Source organism: Myotis davidii, unplaced genomic scaffold, assembly GCF_000327345.1.
Source record: "Myotis davidii unplaced genomic scaffold, ASM32734v1 scaffold189, whole genome shotgun sequence".
Classification (NCBI taxonomy): domain Eukaryota; kingdom Metazoa; phylum Chordata; class Mammalia; order Chiroptera; family Vespertilionidae; genus Myotis; species Myotis davidii.
Window position 1 is genome coordinate 3646299 of NW_006383017.1, and position 20931 is coordinate 3667229.

The 20931-nt window shown below is 46.4% G+C and overlaps 1 protein-coding gene across 1 annotated transcript in view; it reads left to right on the forward strand.

Moving 5' to 3' along the window:
• The window catches only part of PTPRG (protein tyrosine phosphatase, receptor type G), a 531589-nt gene that overhangs the window by 386488 nt on the left and 124170 nt on the right, over positions 1–20931 (forward strand). Inside the window, exon 6 of the mRNA XM_015558213.1 lies at positions 6637–6703. Within this exon, the coding sequence (XP_015413699.1) occupies positions 6637–6703 (67 nt within the window). The remainder of the gene's footprint in view (positions 1–6636; positions 6704–20931) is intronic.

Genomic DNA, 20931 nt, shown 5'->3' on the forward strand with positions numbered 1-20931 from the left:
GTGCCGGCAGGGTGCAGGCGGCATGCTGGAGCAAAGAATTTTCAGTGACCACCAGAGGCTCACCCTGATGGCAGTGACCTGCATTTCACCTTGTTCTGGCGCCCCAGCTCACCTGCTCCACCATCCCGCCGTGGCCGACGCCTGCCATGTTCTGCACACACCCCCTGGTGGTCAGTGCATGTCATAGCGATTGGTTATTCCCGTTGTTCCATAGTTCATCTATTTACATATTAGCCTTTTATTATATAGGATGATACCTACATGATATTCACATCGTCCTCCCCACCCCTCATAATGCCATCTGGATGCTTGGTTACTGAACTTCAGTTGTATCCTATGTGATGACCCTACCTGCTGCTAAGGGAAAATTTTTTTCAAGAGAAGGATCAATCCAGTGACCCCTTTGAACCTGTATGCCTGGTCTCTTGATATTTTTCTTGCTGCATACATGGCGGAGATTTAAAACAGTCTTCACACAGTGCTTTTTTGATTCTCAGTCTTTTGTAAACGGAGTGCCCTGAGCAACTTTTTGCTTGGGGGGGATGAAAAGGCAAGGGTGAGAGTTCACGTCTAATGTGTTTTGGTTGAAGTCACTTGCGATATGTGGCCAAGCAGCTCTGCTTCCCTCCCCCCCGAAACCTTTGATACTGTTGGGCTTTTCAGTGCATGTCCGGCTTCTTAAGGAGAGAGAGCCAGCGCTGTCCACATGGCCACACCGATCGAGAGAAACTCAGGCGAGTCGCGGAACCTGAAATAAGCTTCTCTTGCCCCAGGCTCCCCCAGATGGCGTGCTTTTTTATAGTATTATTCAAAGGTCATGACAAGATCTGTGTGAAGTGGTTTGCACTGTAGCTTAAGACTCGAGGTTGTCGTGTGCTAAGTTAGTATTTCCTTTTTGCTTCTTCACTTTGAGTGGCCTGGCAGGGGTGGGCAGGTGGGCTCTGAGACGCTCTTGAACTGCTGTGACAGGCTTCCCACTACCTGCCTGGCCCTCAACACAATGCCTTCGAAAGACCAAGGAGGACGAAGATCACCACGTGGGCCCCTGTGAAAGTTGCATTTGCCAGGTGCCCCAGCCTGCCCACCCCGCTTCCTGCTTTGGCTTTGAAATTGAGGGCTGGGACAAAGCCCGGGAAATAGCATTGTGCCCCCAGCCTGGTGACCATGAGAATTAACGTGGGAATGGCCTGTATTGACAGTAGGCGAGCCTGGTGCTGGCAGGTGGGCCTCGCTATTACCCCATGGCTTGTTTTTGTGTGTGTGTGTGTGTGTTTTATTCAGCAACAGGCTCTTCCCAGCTGAGTCTGAGAATTAAATAATAAATACTCTGGTGGACCGGAGATGTGGGGGCAGAGGGATAGAGAATGGTCGGTTTAGGTAGACCAGGAGCATTAAATTCATTTCCTCTGTGGCCTTCTCTGACCACGAACCTCAATTCTCTGGAGATGAGTAACTTGTGCATTGACTAGTTTCTGCTGATACCATGAGATCATGGTGAGTAAGCGTGTCCGGGCTCAAGCTCCATTGGAAGGGGGAGAGGATACATGCTATTAGCCGTTATAATCGTGTTGCCTTTTCATATTAATCGCACCCCCGTGACCGAGGAATTTGGAGTTTTCTCGTCTGTGGGTGGAAACCAGCCCCCAGAGAGTGTGTGTCAAGTGCCTGGGATGGATGAGGATCGCCGTACCCCGTCCTCTGACAGGCTCTCCATCTCCCGTGAGCTGCCTCTGGCGTGTTTTGCATATATCTGTGGACCAGGCTGAAAGTGTGTGCTGGAAATTAATGAGTGGAAGTTAGACCAAGCCTCCTGGCCAGGAGTCCACACTTGGTTGCTTGCCATTAGCTGATGGGGAAACCTCCCTCCTTCATTTCCTGAGATGGTCCAGCTTCCCGGGGCCACGCCCCACGCCAGGCGCACCTCGCTCTCCTCTGAGTTTATTCCGGATGGTTCGGGATGCTTCGTGCCCCACCCCCTCTGATGCCGCTTTATGTCATCTCTCTGCAGACAGGAGAGAAGAGAAAATGTTGTCACGTGTCAAAAAGGTCAAAAAGAAACTTAGGCTTCAGAAATAGTGAGACAAGCAGGAAAATCATATTTGTGAGTAATTTAAAAAAAGGAAATTCAGGAAAAGAACAGTACTGTCAGGATAGGTCAGTGGTTGGTGGTTTGATGCTATTATTGCCTCCTTGTACATAGATAGGCACCTTTCCTAGATGATTGACAAGTGTTTAATTTATGAACAAAGGCATCTGTGCTCTGTCTCAAGGAAGGTCTGACTGAAATGCAATGGTGTGAACATTGCCACGTTGTAAATGGTTTGTGCCAGGAAGTTCTTGACAGCAACTTGAACCCAAGTCTGGTGAATGGTAGCCAAGGTGTTAAAGTGAGAAGGGGAGAGGATGCAGCATCCTGGCCACGTGGCCCTCTAGGGAGGAGCAGGGGCAGGAGAGGAGAATCAGATCTGAAATCCGATCTGAGGAGAAGTACTGGCCCTTGTCCTGATCAGACACTGAGCTTCTGAAAGCACGGTGACCTGCTAACCATCAGCGAGGACAGATCGTGGAAGGCCGTGCGGAGTGTCCGGTCCCGCTGTCTTCCCTTTCCTCTGCAGCCATGGCTAATGGTGCACCATCACCTGCAGCAGGCATAAATCCTTCCTCCCACAAGAGGATCTTGGCTGGATGTGACGTTTATAGGACTATAGGAGCAGCTGGCGATGTCGGATTCAAGGCAAGTAGGTTGTCTTGGACGTCCTATTTAGCAGATGGCCAGGACTTGATAGATTGAAGATTATTAGGATCCCAGTCAAGGGCCAAATGGCACATGGGCAGGAAAAGTAAATGGCAGTGCATATCTGAGCCCAGGTGCGTGCAGTCTAAGAGGGCTCTTGGCCTCCCTTTCATTTTGCTTCAAGAATGAATAAAACACAGGCCTGCCTAGAGCCTGGGTTATAGACACATCTTCAGAGATTATTGATTACTTGGTTATTAATGTGATAGTTGGTTGAATGCTTCTGGTGAGCTGTTATTTGGAAAGAAAATTTTATGAAGTTTGGATTTCATCAGCATTTATATACATTTGACCTTTTATCAAACTTGAGTGTCATAGTTTCCTGTATGGCTGATGTCTGTATGGATTTTGGTTCTAGCTACACCAGTGGTTCTCAACCTTCTGGCCCTTTAAATACAGTTCCTCATGTTGTGACCCAACCATAAAATTATTTTCGTGGCTACTTCATAACTGTCATGTTGCTACTGTTATGAATCGTAATGTAAATATCTGATATGCAGGATGGTCTTAGGCGACCCTGTGAAAGGGGCGTTCGACCGCCAAAGGGGTCGCGACCCACAGGTTGAGAACCGCTGTCTAAACACACTTCAAAGCTTGAACTCAAGCCCTAGGTTGCATTTGTGTGCCGTCCTTTTTGAAGATGACAAGTGTCATGGAAGCTGCGCCCAAATGGAAGTTTTGCAGTGAGAGCGCCCGACTGCCGGGAAAGGGGTGTCCATTTCTCCTCGTCCATCCGAAGCTCATTTGTGCAATCGCTGCCTCCTCGGCATTGCTGCATAACTCCTTTGATCTTAAAGTGGGAGGAAGCAAATGTCAAGAGCCCGGAGCACTCCTCATGTGGCTTGAAAAGGAGTAGCATAATAGGAAATTGAGCGGATGTCAAATAAAACATAACTTTGGATTTTTTTTTTTTTTAATTTGAACTCAAGTAGGTGCTACTTCTAGAGCTAAGTGCACTGAGAAGTCCAGTGATACAATTGCTGTTGTTTGACAGTGATTCAGATTTGAGTGTTTGGGTCAAGTTGTTTCCCAATCATATCTACCCCTATTGAATGTTGCATTGTACTCAGCTTTATACCCTGAGCTTTACACATTTCCTCTCAGTTCGGGTCATGCCTTACTGGAACAAACCTACTTATGAGCATGCTATTTGGATCCTCACCCTGAGCTTTGCAACCAACACATCAACTAGAGAATGAGCTTAGTATTATTACTAAGTTACCTTGACTGGCCAATAATCTCCATTTTCCTCTCCCTTTCTCCTCACCCATTTTCTCAACCCCAGCCACATACATTAGCAATGGAGGCAGTGGAGGTGAATGGGCATTGCAGGAGGCATTCCATTTATGGGCTTGCTTTGAATCTGGGGTCAGGCCCTTGAGCTTGAATGAGACCAGGCCTGAGTAATCAGACAGAGGGATACTGTAGGCAGAAGTGACCAGAAATTGAACTTGGGTTTGATGGTCTGCTTATTTCCCTCTTGCATGGGCTACAAATGTGATTGGTGGGTGTAGTCATGGAGGATTAGGAACACTATTTTTGAGCTTTCACATTTTCATATAAAACTAAGTGCACTTAAGGGTCCCCATAAATACAAAATATTCCCCTGTCTGCAATGTTCCCATTGGAGAGGGGGGTGACTCAGTTTTAGAGAAGCACATGAGTTGATCAGGTTGACAGCAGATGCTGTATCTTGTGACATTGAATTCCACTGAGAATCCTTGAGGACAAACCATAAGCAAAAGGTATTGGTTACAAAAATTATTGCTATCTTAGCCTGTCCCCTATCCTCTAACTCTACACACTCATAGATGCTCTAACAGCTAAGCTTTGCTCTGTAACAAATGATCCTAAATAATTAAAGCAATAGTGATGTAATTACTCTATGATTCCCATTTGGGTCAGCTTGACTGGTCTCTGCGAACTGAAGTTCTTCTGAGGCTGTGTGGTCTCGGATGGACTGGTGGGTCTAGAACAACCTTGGCTGAGTCTGCCTGTGTCTCCTCCATGTGGTCTCTCATCCTCCAGTGGGCTAGCCTGGGATTGTTCACCTGGCAGTCTCAGGATTTCAAAGAGTAACAAGAGAGTATAAAACCCTTCACTTAAGTCCTATTGAAACCTCTTCCTATATCACATTTGTTAGCATCACATTGGCCAAAACAAGTCATGTGATCAAGCCCAGTTTCAGAGAGAGATTTACTATATAGGACCAAATCCCACATTATTTTATTAGTCTATAAACATAATACCATATATAATGGCACCCAAAGATCCAGACAGTAATAGATAATCACTGTTAAATTATACAGCATCTAACCCGGTTACTCCACCCCAACTTCCACACTGTTACCTTGAACGATTGGAGGTGGGGGACCCATTCTCAGCATTAAGGGATGTTTAGCAGCAGCCCTGCCTCTACCCACTTGATGCTGGTAGCCCCTCCTCCTCCACCGCTGCTTGTGACAGCCGACAATGTCTGTGGACATGGCCAAATGTCCCCCGTGGGGATGGGGAGTGGGAGATAGGTAAGATTGCCTCCAGTTGGGAACAACTGCTCTAACCTGGAGACGCTGAAGCAGAAGAAAAAAAGAAACTTGTGAAGTACAGGTTATTATCAAAGAGCAAACTGAGCAGCAGCCCAGCAGGGAGACTCTAAGTGGGGAAGGAGAGTAGACATTTTTCAGTTACCTTAAAATTTAACCCAAGATGGCCCCGGATTCCTCTAGATAACTAGGAAACATCAAGTTGGGTCTTGCTGCACATTGAAAGATTCATCAATATCTCAACTTCATTATGTTACAAGTGGATTAAAAGCAAATATCTTTCCTGAAAAAAAAAATTCAGGAGCTATGCTGGCCACAGATAATGCATTTTGAAAAACTCTTTATTTGGGAGAAGTTAAACATACACAGAAGTAGAGAAAATTGTATCGCGATCCATCCAATACTCATCACCCAAGGTCATAAATGATTGATGAGTGGCCAGTCTTGTTATATCTGTATTCTGCTCACTTCCCCTACTTTTCAGTCCTGCATTATTTTGAAGCAAATTCCAGTCATTTCATTTTACTGGTAAATATCCAATGTGTCTTTAAAAAAAGTACCTAGAAACCAAAATTATAATATGCTGGTGGAATTTTAAACTTCTAGAAAGGACAAGAATGAGAATTTATGCTGAGTAGTATCAGAAAGTTGAGGGAAAGTGTAGGTGATGGTCAAGATCAGAGAGGCTTGACTTATGGGGATATTTAAAACCCCAGAAGGAAATGAAGGTGGGAGACACTGTCTCTTCGAACTCTTCTGTCCTCTCCTCTCCTCTCACCTCGCCTGCTCTGAGGGACTCTTAGAAATGCCCTTTGTAGTATGTGATAAGACACAGGAGACCAGGGTTCTTAGAAGGAGAGTAAGCTGGCAGGGAACAGATCATTTTCTTAAAAGAAAAGAAATAAACACAATCACAATAAGGCATTGAAATATTCAGTCAGTGATGGATTGCTCTCTGACGACTTTCAATGACTTTAGCCGATCAGGGTCTATCTACTTTTAATAAAACAAAGAAGGAGTGCAGAGTCTTGCTGTTGCTTTTTAAAATTTTGCTCGGACTATGGTATTTCTCCCCCGCTCTCATGTATTCTGAGAAGTTTCTTTCTTTTGATTTAGACTTCCTCACTTGATTTTATTATGCCATAAATCTATGTTTGGCGAGAGCCAGGGTATATGTGAGACCTAAGCAGGTTGCTAGATAACATCTATCTCCCCCTCCTTCTCTTTAGAAGATTAAACTGAGACTGTTGTGTCTGATGCCAGAATAGATTTAACCAATCATGTTTCCTTTACATGTAGGTCAGTCCAAGGGACAATTCTGCGCTGGATCCTATTATCCATGGGTTGAAGGGCGTCGTACATCATGGTAAGTAAGCCACGTTCACTTCCTTTTGCTGGGAGGTGAAGGGCTAAGATCTTCCTACAGAAATGGGTTATCTTGCAGAGGACAGAGGGTGACACTCATTCCTCATCCCCTGATGTTGAAGGGCATTAGAGCCATTATTTGATGGGTAAGGAGCACGCCCATTTATTACCTACAAATGGATCTGGGTTAACAGTAAGCAATTTATTTCCTTTCAGGTACCACTCTGAATGCCTGTGTCATAAATCAAAATGCCCTGAGATGTACCTACCATTCATACGCTTTGAACCTGCCACTTGTCTCATCTCTCTTCAAAAAATAGTGTTCTTTCAAGTATCTTTTAATTTATAAATTTCTTGATTTGCCTCAGATTGAGAGGGAAAATTTTAAGTTGTTGTGAAATCCAGAATAAGGTTGATACTACTGAGATATGGCTAAGGACTCCTCTGAATGCCTGTGTCATAAATCAAAATGCGCCCTGAGATACCTACCATTCATACGCTTTGAACCTGCCACTTGTCTCATCTCTCTTCAAAAAATAGTGTTCTTTCAAGTATCTTTTAATTTATAAATTTCTTGATTTGCCTCTCAGATTGAGAGGGAAAATTTTAAGGAGCTGTGACAAGTCATTAAACTTTGCCGCATGTGAGCAGGCACCATCAGCTCTTCGAAGGGAGAGAGCCCGGCCGTAGTTCTGTGCGGCAGACGTCTTATCCCGGGGCATAAAACTGGGAGAGAAAGTAAGATAAATGGGTTCTGTCTTTCCCAACTGGTTTTTATTGGAGAGATTTTCCTGCAACTTTATTATCGGTAATACATCATTACCTGTGACATCAGGATCCTCCAATTTCAAAAGCACCCTTGTCGCAGCGAGGGGCGGAGTCTGGATGTAGTGTAATGATTTTCAAAGGTTTAATAATCTAAGTAGAATTTCAAAGACATTGACGGAAATAGCATTAGTAATCATAATAAATCTCCCCTTATCTCCACGCTGTGACAAAATGTCTTGCACCGGCTGGGAGGATTGTCTTAGACATTAGCCAACTCTGCAGTATTTAGCTATCCCACCTCCCCCCTTTTAAGGGAAATTAAAACCAGCTGTCAGTGTCTGGTTGCAGCAGGTGAAATTTTGGATCGATCTGCTCCTGTATCACCCAGCAGGTGACAAGAGTAAACCTCATCACAGGAGAGAAAAGACCCCATAGAGGTGTTCATTGTAGGAAGTGTCTCTGGCTTCTTCTCAGTTTCAGTGTGTTGTGTCTTTGAAGCAGACCTCACAGAGCTGCGAAGTAGGTCGTATGACAGGCCCCCTAGGGAACTAGGTACCGTTGCCAAAACTGCTTCTGTCTGCACATTTGTGTGTGATGTTGGTTGCAGAGTGGAGTGTGGGCAGCTTCGGCGGTGCAGAGAAAGCTGGTGTGTGGGCAACACGATGTGTATTCTGAGCTCCTTTCCCCAAAGATCCTCTTGCACACGCCATTGATCCGACTCCTTCTTGACATTCCTGTCCATAGTGTAGATTCTGAGTTTGGGTGTTTGAGAAACATAGTAAATGATAGTATTAGGTCTTCCTTTCCCAGACGAATCTTCCTTTTTTTAAACCAACACACTGGAAAGAATTCTAGTAACTTCAAAACAGACACCTGTTCTTCAGCCAGAGAGGACGTGCTCCACCAGCTGTGGCATCTGAGTAGCCCCGGGTGTGCTCACTTCCACAGAGATATGGAAGGAGATCCCCTATGTTACCGACAGCAGTGGGGCTCCCTTGAACTCTCACATCCCCAAATCTCAGCACACTCACTGCATGGCCACCCTTCAGTTCATCAGCTGTGTCCTGGCACAATCCTGGCGTCTTTCCTCCTTACCCGCCATGGCCTCCAAGGCGCTGTCACGTGTAGGAAGACTCCTGGGCACAGGATGGTGGCAGGCGTCTGGGCTGCAGTTTCTGCCCCAGCTTCGGATTGACAACCCAGAGGAGACGTGCAAAAAAGCAATTACCTGCGAAGGTCGTGCACTAACTTTTTCAGTAAGAGTGTGGCACGTCTACTCTGTGACATCACAGGGCTGGCCCATTGAGTGGGACCCACACGGGCCAGCCCTCAGGGACCTGGCAGGGAGGCGAAGTGCTGCCTCCCCGGGGCCCAGCCTGCCCAGTTCACCCCTGTCAGCCTGTGCACTGGCTGTTTCTGTTTTCTCTGTCAGGAAGGTTCTGGAAGTCCCTTAGCTCACAGCAAGGGGGTCGCCCTCTTACTGTTTCTGTTCTCAGTTCAGACCTTGCCTCCTCAGAAAGTTCTTAACCATCTCAGCAAATTACCCACCCTCTCCCCGCTCCCTGTCACCTCATCCTAGGTTTCTTTCCTCAAAGCACTTAGAAGTATCTGCAATTACCTTGTTTGCTCACCACTCAAATATCACCTATGGAAGCATACGCTTCATGAGGGCGAGAACCCGTGCGTGTGTGGCAAATAGTAGATGCTCAGTAAACATTAACCATATGAGTGGGTCAAGGAAGCATACACATAAGAGAAAATATCAAAACGTAAGACTGGAAGACAGGGAGGAGACACCAGAGGGCCCTCGGGTTTGCTTCAGTTGGGAAGAGAAAGGAGTGGAGATCCCACCCTTGGTTCTCAGGCTGTGGCTGACTTCCATGGTGACAACCCTCATCACTTCCGTCGTTCTTGCAAAGGAGAATGGGCTTCAAATGGCTAAAAAAAAATGTTGTTGTTGTGGGAACCAGAAGCATTTTCAGTTGCAGGCCCAGTGAGGGATTTGAATGCTCTGCCTATTTGATGGGACATGAGTAATCGTGCCCTTCACAGAATCTCTGGCTTGGGAATGATGACAGAGATGTGTAAAGAAGAAAAAGTCAATATGGATTTTTGTTGTAGTTCAGAATTAGCTTTGATTTCTTCAGCTCGGGGAGCCATATCGTAGAATATTGATGTCTCATTAAGTGAATGTTTTATTAATGGGAGGAATCTTCCGTTCCTTCAGCCGAGATGGGAATGAGTAATCTGGTCACTCCAGCCAATCATCCCTGGCCCTTGGTCACTAGGGTTCTCTGTGAAGCAGACACCGAGATGGAGTTTTAATTGCAGGAGGGTTTTGTAGGGAGGGACTTCCTGCAAAGGATGAAGAGAAGAGGCAGCAGGAGCAGGTGGGGCGAGTGTGGGACCGCGGTGCAGGCCCGGCACCTATGAGAGGGGTCAGGAGCCAGGAGGATGGCCGAGGAAGTCCTGGCCAGGCTGTCGGAGAACCGCAGGGCAAGGCTGCGGGCAGGAGTTGTATGTTGGGCAGGAGTGGCCCAGCCCGGGTCTCCAGCGTGTTGTCATTGGCTGGAGCACCCAGCGGCGGGGTGTGCCCGTGGACGCAGTGGTGGGTCCCGAGGCCCCGCGCCTGCAGGCTGTCCACCCGAGGAAGGCGGGTCCGTGGGGAGCATTCCCACACCTGGCACGGAGGTTCTCGTCCTTCCGAGGACATTTTCCTAATCACCTCCGGTCCTCTCGCTTTTAAAAGACTCCGTGGTTGCCCTAGCTGGCTTGGCATAGCTGTGATCTTATCAACAATAACAAATATATTAAAGATAATAAGACATAACAAAGACATAAATAAATAAAAGCCTCTGAGGTTCGTACCGCAGTGCTGTTCCCAGGAGAAATACCCACACGGGACTTGTACGTGGGAGCTTTGTTCCTCACCATCCCACAATGGCTATGTGGCCAGTGCCAAGAGATGGACATGATCTCCCATGTCAGTTAAAAGTGTTTATTTTTTCTTTCAGGTTTTTGGATTACCTACTCTTGTTCTTTTTCATGGTGTCCACCCCAACGTCGCATGGTTATTAAGTACTTAATCTAAGTATACCATGAAGCCAGGCCCGGGGGACTCCCCCGACGTGGACCAGCCCTTAAGGCAGTGGTTCCCAACCCTCCGGCCCTTTAAATACAGTTCCTCATGTTGTGACCCAACCATAAAATTATTTTCGTTGCTACTTCATAACTGTAATGTTGCTACTGTTATGAATCATAATGTAATTATCCGTTATGCAGGATGGTCTTAGGTGACCCCTGTGAAAGGGTCGTTTCACTGCCAAAGGGATCGCGACACACAGGTTGAGAACCGCTGCCTTAAGGAGTTTATGGACTCTTGGGAGAGGCAGGTTAAGCATGTAATCACATTGAAGAATGGGAGCAGAACACTGAACTCAAACTTGGGGGCTTAGAGAAGGCCTCTCAGATAGAGTGACCTCTAAGAGGGGTGGGGCGGGGAGCAAAAACAAGAAGGACTTAAGGAGTGGCAGAGGCTGTCCAGCAGAGAAGGGCGCGCTGGGCTGAGGCTGGACCCGTGGAGGAGAAGGAGCCTGCTGCTTGAGGCGCTGAGCTCAGCGACTTGCTTCTCTGACGCTGGGGAGAAACACCAGAAGCCTTTTTGGCAACACAGAGTGCTGCTTCTACGTGTTTATTTTTCTGTGTAAATTGTGATTTTTACAAACTGGAGAGCCATGAAGAATTAGAACTAGAATGGAGAGAGGGGATTTGCTGTGGATTCTGGTCCTATCTACCCATCAAGCAATAGAAGGAAACACTTCAAAGTACCTGATCAGGTATTTTATTTACTACCAGTAACCGCATGAGAGGCCAGTTAGACTGTAACTGTTAGAGGGAGAAATTGTGAGTCCTACTCCCTGCACTGACTGGTCATGTATAGGGCTTTGCTAAGCGAGAAACCCAGCCATGAGAGTAGCCAAACCTCTGAAAATATTGGTTCCGAAGAACATCGTCTAGTTCTCATTTGTAAAACTCCGTTTTACTGTGTCCACACTGCACATGCACAAGCTGGTGTGGGAGCTGGGGTAGAAACGTGGCCTCCGTGACGCGAGGTTTGCCCAGCTGGCCAGTGCTAGGAAGTGGACATGATCTCCCATGTCAATTACAAAGTGTTTACTTTTTTCTTTCAAGTTTTTGGGTCACCTACTCTTGTTCTTTTTCATGGTGTCCACCCAAACAGCAGGCTAGAAAACTGTCATATTTTAGAAAACTGTCAAAAGGCACCGAAACACTAGCCACTCCCTCTTCCGTTATGTCAGCAAGACCAGTTTTTTATTTTTGAAAGGAAACTTGCTGTTGACCTTTGACTACCTGCCCTCTTTTCCTGCCCCCCTCCTTGCCATCACTTCTTACTTCCCAAATGGACCACTTTGCAGTGCATAGGTGCATGGGAAGTGGGGGGAAGGAGGGGGAAGTTAGAAACGGCCTCAGGTACTGGCCAAAGTGAGATGGCTCGGCGTCCTGTCCTTGCTCCCCAGGCTCTTCCGAGAAAGCCATCAGTGAGAGTACCAGGAAATTATTACCTGAGAACACTTTTGTGAATGTCACAAAATGAGGCTCCTGGAAGCTTCTGTGAACACGGTGCAAGTTGGGGCTATGAGAAGATCAAACGTTTCTTTGTAGCCTGGCCTGTGTCCCCAGTGGTTGGGTGTTGACCCCATGAACCAGGAGGTCAAGGTTCCATTTCCAGTCTGGGCACATGCCTGGGTTGTGGGCTCGATCCCCAGTAGGGGGCGTGCAGGAGGCAGCCCTTCAACGATTTTCTCTCATCATTGATGTTTCTATCCCTCTCTTCCACTCCCTTCCTCTTTCTGAAATCAATGGAGACATATTTTTAAAAAAAGGGTTTTTTGCAAAATAGATTCCCTAACTGACTGGCTTATTTCCTGGTCTCACCTTTGCGGTGCTTTCCACCCATTTTCTCCCCTGCCCTGGGTGCTCGTCATCACCTCCCCACATCTGTGGACAAGGTCATGGAACAGCTGGAGTCAGTCCCGGCATCTGGCAGGCAGGGGAGAGGGGGAGTAAATCTGCCAAGTGCCGACCTGGCCAAGTGATGTCATGTGGCATCAGAGCTGGTGCCGCCTCGCCTGTACCACCTGCTGGCGTGGAGGTTCCTACAACCAAGCACATCCTGTGAGCGTCCCTAGACCCCGAGCAATCTGCAGTCCTAATGCAGTGAGTGGGCTTCACCGGCCTCACCGGCCACCAGCCCCAGGGTGTGGGCTCCTGGCACCCCACCCTGCTGTGCGGATGCAGGTGGCGCCACCAATCAAAGGCCACATGGGCCTTTTCTGCCAGAGTCACCCATGTTGTACCTGCCAAGCCAGCAATGGCACATGTAGGTAGAGACCCAGGAGAAATACCCACACAGGACTTGTACACGGGAGCTTTGTTCCTAACCATCCACAATGGAAACAGCCCAGGTGTCTACCAGTGGGGGCTGGGTTTACAGGTTGTAGTGTATTCATTCCAGCGAATAGTATTACCCAGCAATTAAAAATAACGAACTATTTGATATACACAAGTGCAAATAACACATTTATGTAAAGTTCAGGAGCAGGCAAAACTAATCTACGGTGACAAAAGTCAAAAGTGGGGTGAAGGGGTATATGGAATGAGAAAGGGATAAGAGGGAACGTTTTTAGGTGATAAAAATAGTATATATTTTGATGTGGAATATGGCTACATAGGTAGAATATAAAAATATATAAAATATCCCCTTAGATCTGTGCATTTTACTATTTGTAAATTAAAGAATAGCCTATATGTATTATACATTAATTTCTCAATATTTCATGCAAACTCAAAACTAATCTAGCAGCACGCACCACATAGTTAACTGTAACAGTGGCAAGTGTTGGCAGGATATGAATGCCAGGATCTCTAATTCAGTGGGGCCTTGACTTACGAGTTTAATTCGTTCCGTGACGGAGCTCGTAACTCAAATTACTCATATGTCAAATCAAAAAGTGAACGAGTGAGACACTTGATGCTGGGCTGATGTTGTGGCGTTCACTGTGACATTCGCTGCGCCAACTAGTGGTGGGGTATCTGAAGCTGGCTCGTAACCCGAATTTTAGCTCACAACTCAAAGCAAAAAATCGGCCGAGAGAGCTCATATCTCAAAAAACTCATTAGTCCGGACACTCGTAAGTCAAGGCCCCACTATACTGGCTGGAAACAGTGTGGGAACTTCATTCAGCAGTGCCCCTCCCGTGTGTGTCCCCTAGGGCAGTGGTTGGCACCTTTCGGACCACAGGTTGGTGACTGCTGCCCTAGAGAAACCCAGACAGGAGCGTGCCAGGGGACGTGTACAAAGGTGTCTGTGGCATGGTGTTGCCTAACTGCCCAAACCTGGAGACGCCCCACCTGGCTGTGGTTAGATACAGCACAGTGCCATCTTATGACAGAACATTTCTCCGGTGAATGGAAAGGGCGAGAATCTGCCTCTCCACCAACTGGGCACCTCCAAGAGCCACAAAGCGAAAGGGAGCCTGAAGACCACATGGCGTGTTCCTCAACCTGAGGTTCAGAAAGTGAGAAACCGCTCCTGTGTGGTTTAGGGGTGCACCTGTAGGTGTAAAACTAAAACAAATGCAAAGCACTAAGAATTTAAAAAGAGGCCAGTGGCTACTTCTTGGGGTGGAATGAGGAAGAGTGGAGGGTCTGGACCGGCTCAGGGAGGGGACGAGGGCTCCCCCTGTTCTGAGTGGAGGTCACACCGGGGCTCGCTTGGTTACTTGTCACCGGTGCATTTGTTTTGTGCGGCTTTCGGCACGTGTGTTGAATTTCACAGTCGAAGAGACAGTGAGTATTAGTATCAGCCTTACAGAGAAGGAGAGTCAGACAGTGCTTTCCTCTGGGACAGTCAAGCACCGAGTGGCCCGCCGACAAGCAGAGGGGAGTGACAGGACTTCTTAATGAACGACTCACCATAAGCAGCCTTGGCAGGCTGTTTGTTCTCTCTACAGCCTGATTGCAGGCCATAGGAGGACCTGCGGCTGCCTCGGGATTGTATCGTTAAGAGATGAACTGGGGAGCCAATACCTCTTTCAGAACTTAGAAAAAGGAAGTCAGAAACCACGGGGGTGGGATGTTGGGTGAGGGGACCGAAAGCAAAGGCCTCTCGCTGCTGCTGTGCTGGTGGCTGGCTCTGCTGAGTGAGGGTCTAGTTAGCCCGGAAAGCATCAGAGTCCTGCAGTCCTCTGAGCTGCTGTCATGTCCCCAGTACAGAACCAGGAAAGCAGGCCGCCGCTCGGGGCTTGAACCAGAGTCCTTGTGATGTCAGACCGGCCCTCACGACTCCCACACCACCACCACCTCTGTTCCCTGCCAGTCACTGCATTTTTCCGTCTCGTTTGAGGCTCGTCCTCTAGACTGTTGACAGGCGAGTGAAGAAATACGTAGACCCTGGTCTGTCCTCACTCCAGCACCAGTGGCACTGTCCCTGGGCTCAAACATCTTGGCATAAACTTTCTGTCTGAGGCTAAATGGTTCAAGTTTCTAAAAAATATCTTATCTGGACTTTGGGAGAAGAGGACAGATCCTAGAATAAGGGGTTTCTGGGGGGGAAATAAAGCACTGGGCAGAAATAGGGGCCTGCCTCTGCACAGACTGGCAGCAAGAAGAGGGGGCAGAGGTGAGTTAGGGGTTTGAGCGGTTCTGGCCTGTTTTGCGCATGTGAACTTTCGGCCCCTTTAATCACGGCCCCTGTTCATCCTCCCGTCCATCCGTGCCTAGTAAGTGCTGGCCCGGGTGTTGAGGGGAAGCTGTGAACAAGATGCCCCCTCCCTTTGGGAAAATTTTAATCTCAGAATTTTTTTGGGGTGGGGGAGCCTTGCTATTCTTGGTGCTAAAGGTCAAAAGGACTAATATTATTTGCCTGCAGAGTCATCTTGTGTGCGCATGAATAAGCAGGTGGGACTTTGGAATGAGTTTTTAGAAAAAGCCTGCATTATGGAGTACTCGTAAAGAAATGGAATTTGTTAACACCATTGAATAAGGAATCTGGAACAGGCTACCTGGGGTTTGACTTCAGGCTCACCAGCTAGGGAGCTGTGTGATCCTGTACAAATTGCTGCACCTCTCTATCCCCGAGGTCCCCCCTTGGGGATAAGGAAAGTACCTGCCTCGAGTGTGTTCATGCTGAATGAATAGGACAGGAAAGTACCTACAGGAAGGGGCCTGGCATGTGTTCACTGTCCTCCAAATCACAGGTCAGCAAGCACAACCTGCTGGCCAAGTCTGGCCTTCAGTCTGTTGTAGTAAATAAAGTTTTATTGGAACTCAACCACACTCATTTATTTACATATGTCTATGACTGCTTTCACGCTACAAGGGCAGAGTGCTAGCGAAAGTACTCTGACACTATCTTACCTACAAAAGCCTTAAATATTTACTGCACGACTCTTTTTTTTTATGATAAAGGTTTTTTTTGTTTTTATTGATTTTTTTAGAGAGAGAAGAAGGGAGAGGGAGAGAGATAGAAGCATTGATGAGAGAGAAATATCGATCAGCTGCCTCGTCTATGCCTTCTACTGGGGGGTTGAGCCAGCAACCTGGGCCTGTGCCCTGACTGGGAATCGATCTGGTGACCTCCTGGTTCAGGGGCCAGTGCTGAACCACTGAGCCACACCAGCAAGTTACTCTCTGACTCGACACAAAATGTTTGTCCACCTGCCTTGTCCGTATAGAAGCTATTATAGTAGCTCTACTGTCACTGTTGTCTTCACACAGTGGTTTGTTAATGCCGGGACAGTGTGAACACCCTCTCAGGTCCCCCCTTACCATTTGGTAGACTTTACAGAGATGGACTTGATTTTGCCCAAATCACCAAGTGATCAAAATGTATTTCAACTGAGTTCAGGAGGGTTCTATTTTAGTGTTTACCTTTAAGAGAGAAATCATTCCAATTACTGTCTCCCTTTTGCGTGGGAAAGGACATGCTGCACTATCTACAGCCCACTGGTAGTTTTAAACATCTTAACATGTGAGAGTTTCCCGTGTGAAGTTTATGTTTGCCTCATTTAATTATATGGAACTTTCCTGAAGTGTGCTAAAAATAGGAGCTCCGTGGTCTTGACTAATTGGCTCATGTCTGTTATGGATCCAGGAAGGGCAGATGCTTATCTGGACAGTTTTGATCTCAGAATCTTCTAGAAACAGGCGCACTCTGGCCATTTCCAGTTTCCTCGGTTTCCGTGTGTCCAAACCTCCACCATAGCTGTTAGGCATTTCCATTTCTTTTCTTAGCCACAGCCAGGAAATGGGATGCTGGGAGGCTTCTGTTCTATCATTAATAGTGCTGCTAACAATAGTGTTAAGACAGAAAAATACTTCAAAGGTGATTCCTCTGGGGCTACGTTTGAATTTGAGGCTGGTTCTCATTTGACCAGCCTTCTCTGTCAATATTTTGTCTTTGAACCAAGTTACAAGAGCCCAGGGAAATGTGCTTTTCCTGGACGTTTCGATGGGATGTGGAGAGCAAAGAGAGTATAAAAATATGCCCCCAGTTACCTTCGCAGGAGTGCTTGCTGAAGCACTCGAGGCTGCCGCGTGATGCTCTGACCCGCTGCCTGTGAACCCCGTGGTGTAGGAGGCCTGTTGTGTAGCGGCCAAGAGCACAGACTCTGGGTTTGAATGTCAGTTCTGCTCTTCGCTAGTTGTACAACCTGCGCTTTGTGGCTCAGTTTTCTCAACTGTATAATGAGGTAATAATAATGATAATACCAACCTTATTGGTTTGTTCTGAGAAGCCAGTGACTCACTGTATATACTTGTGCCTGGGCAGGTCAGCCCTCCCACCACCACCAGCATCACTACTGTCACTTGTTGACCTGAGTAGAGAGGCCGTGTGGCGGCAGGAAATGACTTTGGAGTTCCGAGTTCTGCCTCCATCACCACCTGGCTATTGAAATAGGATGTGTGCTGCTTGACTTAGTTGGGTCATAGAAAAATAAAATGAAATGGTGGAGACAATGGTGAGAAAGATGACTTGAGGTTGGTGAAGGTCAGGAGAGAAAGGGTAGTGGATACGGAACCAGAAAGTGGGAGAAAGGAAGAAGAAGGAGGCCTCTGCGGTTCACCCCTGGCCCGGCGGGGTGCCTGGCCAGGCCGGGAGGGGCTGTACGTGCAGTCTTACTTAGTCCACAGCAGCACAGTGAGAGAAGAGTTTCTAATCCCATGGGAAAGATGGGTAAACTGAGGTTCAGAGAGATTGGCGCCTTTGTCCCTGCTCATGCCGCAGAGCGATGATTTGAGCCCAGTGTTATTGGACTCCAAAATGCCCTCTTGCATTAACGTAACTTCCTAATCATTGTCAAGCTCACTTACCTGTTGCGTGCCTCGGTTTCCTCTCTGTGAATTAAGTCTTGACCGAGCATCAGAAGGAAGCTACAAGAACGTACATATCATGCCAGTTATGGCCCCAGAGAGAGGCAAGGAATGGACCTGTACAGGGATAACCCTGATTTTGACACTAGGTGACTCTGTATCAGGCCAGTCTTACCCAGTGATTTTAAGTGTTTAAAGAAAAATTGATAGTTTTTCTTATAAAACGTTTTGGGGAATCCTGAGGAACTAAACAATCATTGGGCTGATAGAAAGCTGGGCTTTCTGTTGTTAGTTTAGCTTATCCACGTCACTAAAACTGGTTGATTCCTTGTTTTTGGTGTTTTTCTCTAAAGACCAGCACATTCTGACCATTCACCTTCCGGTGTAATACTTTGTTCATTGGTGTGTGTATGTGTGTGTGTGTGCGTGTGTGCGTGCGCGCGTGCATGTGTGCACGTTTTCAGAGTAATTCCATAATTCTTAGTTACTGCTGCATAGTCTTGTCTATATGTTGATTGTTCATCATATCTTATAAAGGGTTTTCTCCTATATAACTAAAGCACTGAAAATATTAGGTTATTAACACACTGCAAAATGCAATCAATCAGATGATTATCATCTAATGTTTTAATGATCACATTTTTAATCCAATTATGCATGTTTGAATCTTTCAAATTTTCTTTAATTAAAGATTGCCTCCTGGCACTGCTATCAGAAATAAGAAATTGAACAGAATTGAGCCAGTTATAATTGAATGTTGAAAGGAAGCTTCCAGGATAACTGGGCCACGCCGGGCTTAATGGCTGACCATGGCTTGAAAGCCCTCATACAAAATTTCCTAATTGATAAGAAAAATTTAATCATCGTCGGATAGACTCCGTTTGCATTCAAATAGCTATTTCTTGTTCTAAATAAACCTCCCCTCACTGATTATTCATATTGTCACTCAGAATGCTTAAAAGTGAAAAGACAGAGTTGGGTGAAATGTAGACTCCTTAATACAGTGTGTATTTAATATAAAAGTCATACATTATTCATTTTTGCAATTTGAATAACTTTGAATTTAGCATCCCTGTTCCTCATCTTTCTCTTTGATGAACAATTAATTATTAAAATATAATATTGTCTGCACATGGCACTGGGATCCTTGAGAGGGGGCTGTGAGGTGCACTCTCTTCAGTTCTTTTATCTAGTAACGCACAGCACCTGCTCATCATGATCTCGGGAACGAGTGTAGTGTAAGTAGAGCGTTTCAGATATTTTTCTCAACTAGTTAAGTGGCTGGGATAGGAATGTTTTGACTTCAAATTACTAATTAGGATAGAAGTTGGAGGCAGAAGGCTCTGATCAGGATGGGTTTGAAGTCAAACTGGCCTCTTATAGTGAGATTCCTTTAACTAGCACTTCTATGTGCTTTTCCTGCGCCTAAGCCTGGAACTAGTGTTAATTCATTCAATATTCAGAATCTCCTTAGGAGGTCAATAATATGAGAATCCCAGTTTACAGATGAGGGTTCAGTTACAGGGAGGTGCAATGACTTGTCTGAGGTCAGACCTTCAAGTAAACAAGGTAGGATTCAAATCTGGGGACCTGGTTCTAGCACTTCCCTCCGTTTTACAATATCTACATGTATTATGACTTTCTTGAGTTTTTAGAGGGAATATGCATTCCTCCTTCTTCCCACAAGCTGTGTATAAGGAACTCTCCGCTTGGGGTCCAGCCGTTGAGCGCCTTGTGGCATAGGTGAGCTTTGTGGACAGCCCCGGAAATGCAGGCCACCATGTCCAACACTGTTTCTGACTGAGAATGAAGCATCCTGAGTACCCCATTTGTCAGCGGACGCCATCTGTGGGACTGAGCAGGAAATGGCGTTTTGAGGCAGATCAGTAAAAATTGATGTTAAATTTGAACTTTAAATCTCAAGGGGCAAAGAAAGCAGCTCAAGATTTAATTCTTTAATGTCTGTTCACAAAAGAAATGATCATTAGTGGTGGAGGCACCTGAACATGTTCTAGTTATGACTATCTAGGTGGCTTCCTAACAGTTACCCCCAGCCCCCAGCAGAGTTTAAAACAGGGGACGGGTGGCTCAGTGGTTGATGTGTCGTCTCATGCACCACAGAGTTTCGGGTTCAATCCCTGGTTGGGGTGGGGAGTGGGGCAGTCAATCTATGTTTCTCTCGCTCTCTCTCGCTCTCTCTCTCTCTCTCTCCTTCTCTCTTTCTTATCAGTGAACATACCCTTGGGAGAGGATAATAATAATAATAATAATAATAATAATAATAAGTGTAAACTGTGCTCTGGGGGCCAATCAGTTCTGCCTGTTTTTATATGGCCCTAAACTCAGGATGGTTCTTACATTTGAACCCTAATTAAATGAAATGGCATTTCTCCCCAAAAGAATTCCATTTTTATTATAGAAGGCCCATGTTTTGAAAATTGTCCTCAGTGATTATTAGCATTTTGAATAATGTTAATAAGGTTGCGGAAATGTTTGTTACATAAGTACCCCCTTGGCCTGCAAAACCTAAAGTACTTATGACCTGGCACTTTACAGAAAACATTTGCTAATCCCTGGGGTCAAACACAGGGTGAGCCGGCCTGCTCTCCGCCAAGCGCTGGCCTTGATAAGTCAGGGTGTACAGGGCCCTGTGCCAAGCCTCTCACGTTTATTAGCTTGCTCCGTTGTCACAGCCGCCCTGAGCAGTAAACGCCCTCAGCGTCCCCATTGTACAGATGAGGGAACTACCAGCGAGGTTAAGATCTTTCCCTGAAGTCACACAGCTGGTTCCAAAACTGTGCTAGAGCTTCGGCAAAGAGAACGGGAAAATTCTACCCTGTACTCCTCAGCTGGGTGAAGAATGTGGCAGGTGGGATGTGCCTTTTCAGCTCTAGTAATCCAGTATTTAAAAAAGCAAGACATGTGCTCAAACACTTAAAGGAAATACATGGTTACGGTTACGTAAGATGTACGTGGCAAGGCTTCGGTAGTTTAGAGAAATAACAATAATAGAAGTAATAATTAAAAAAATGATATTAATTGTTTACGGCATGTTTACTATGTTCC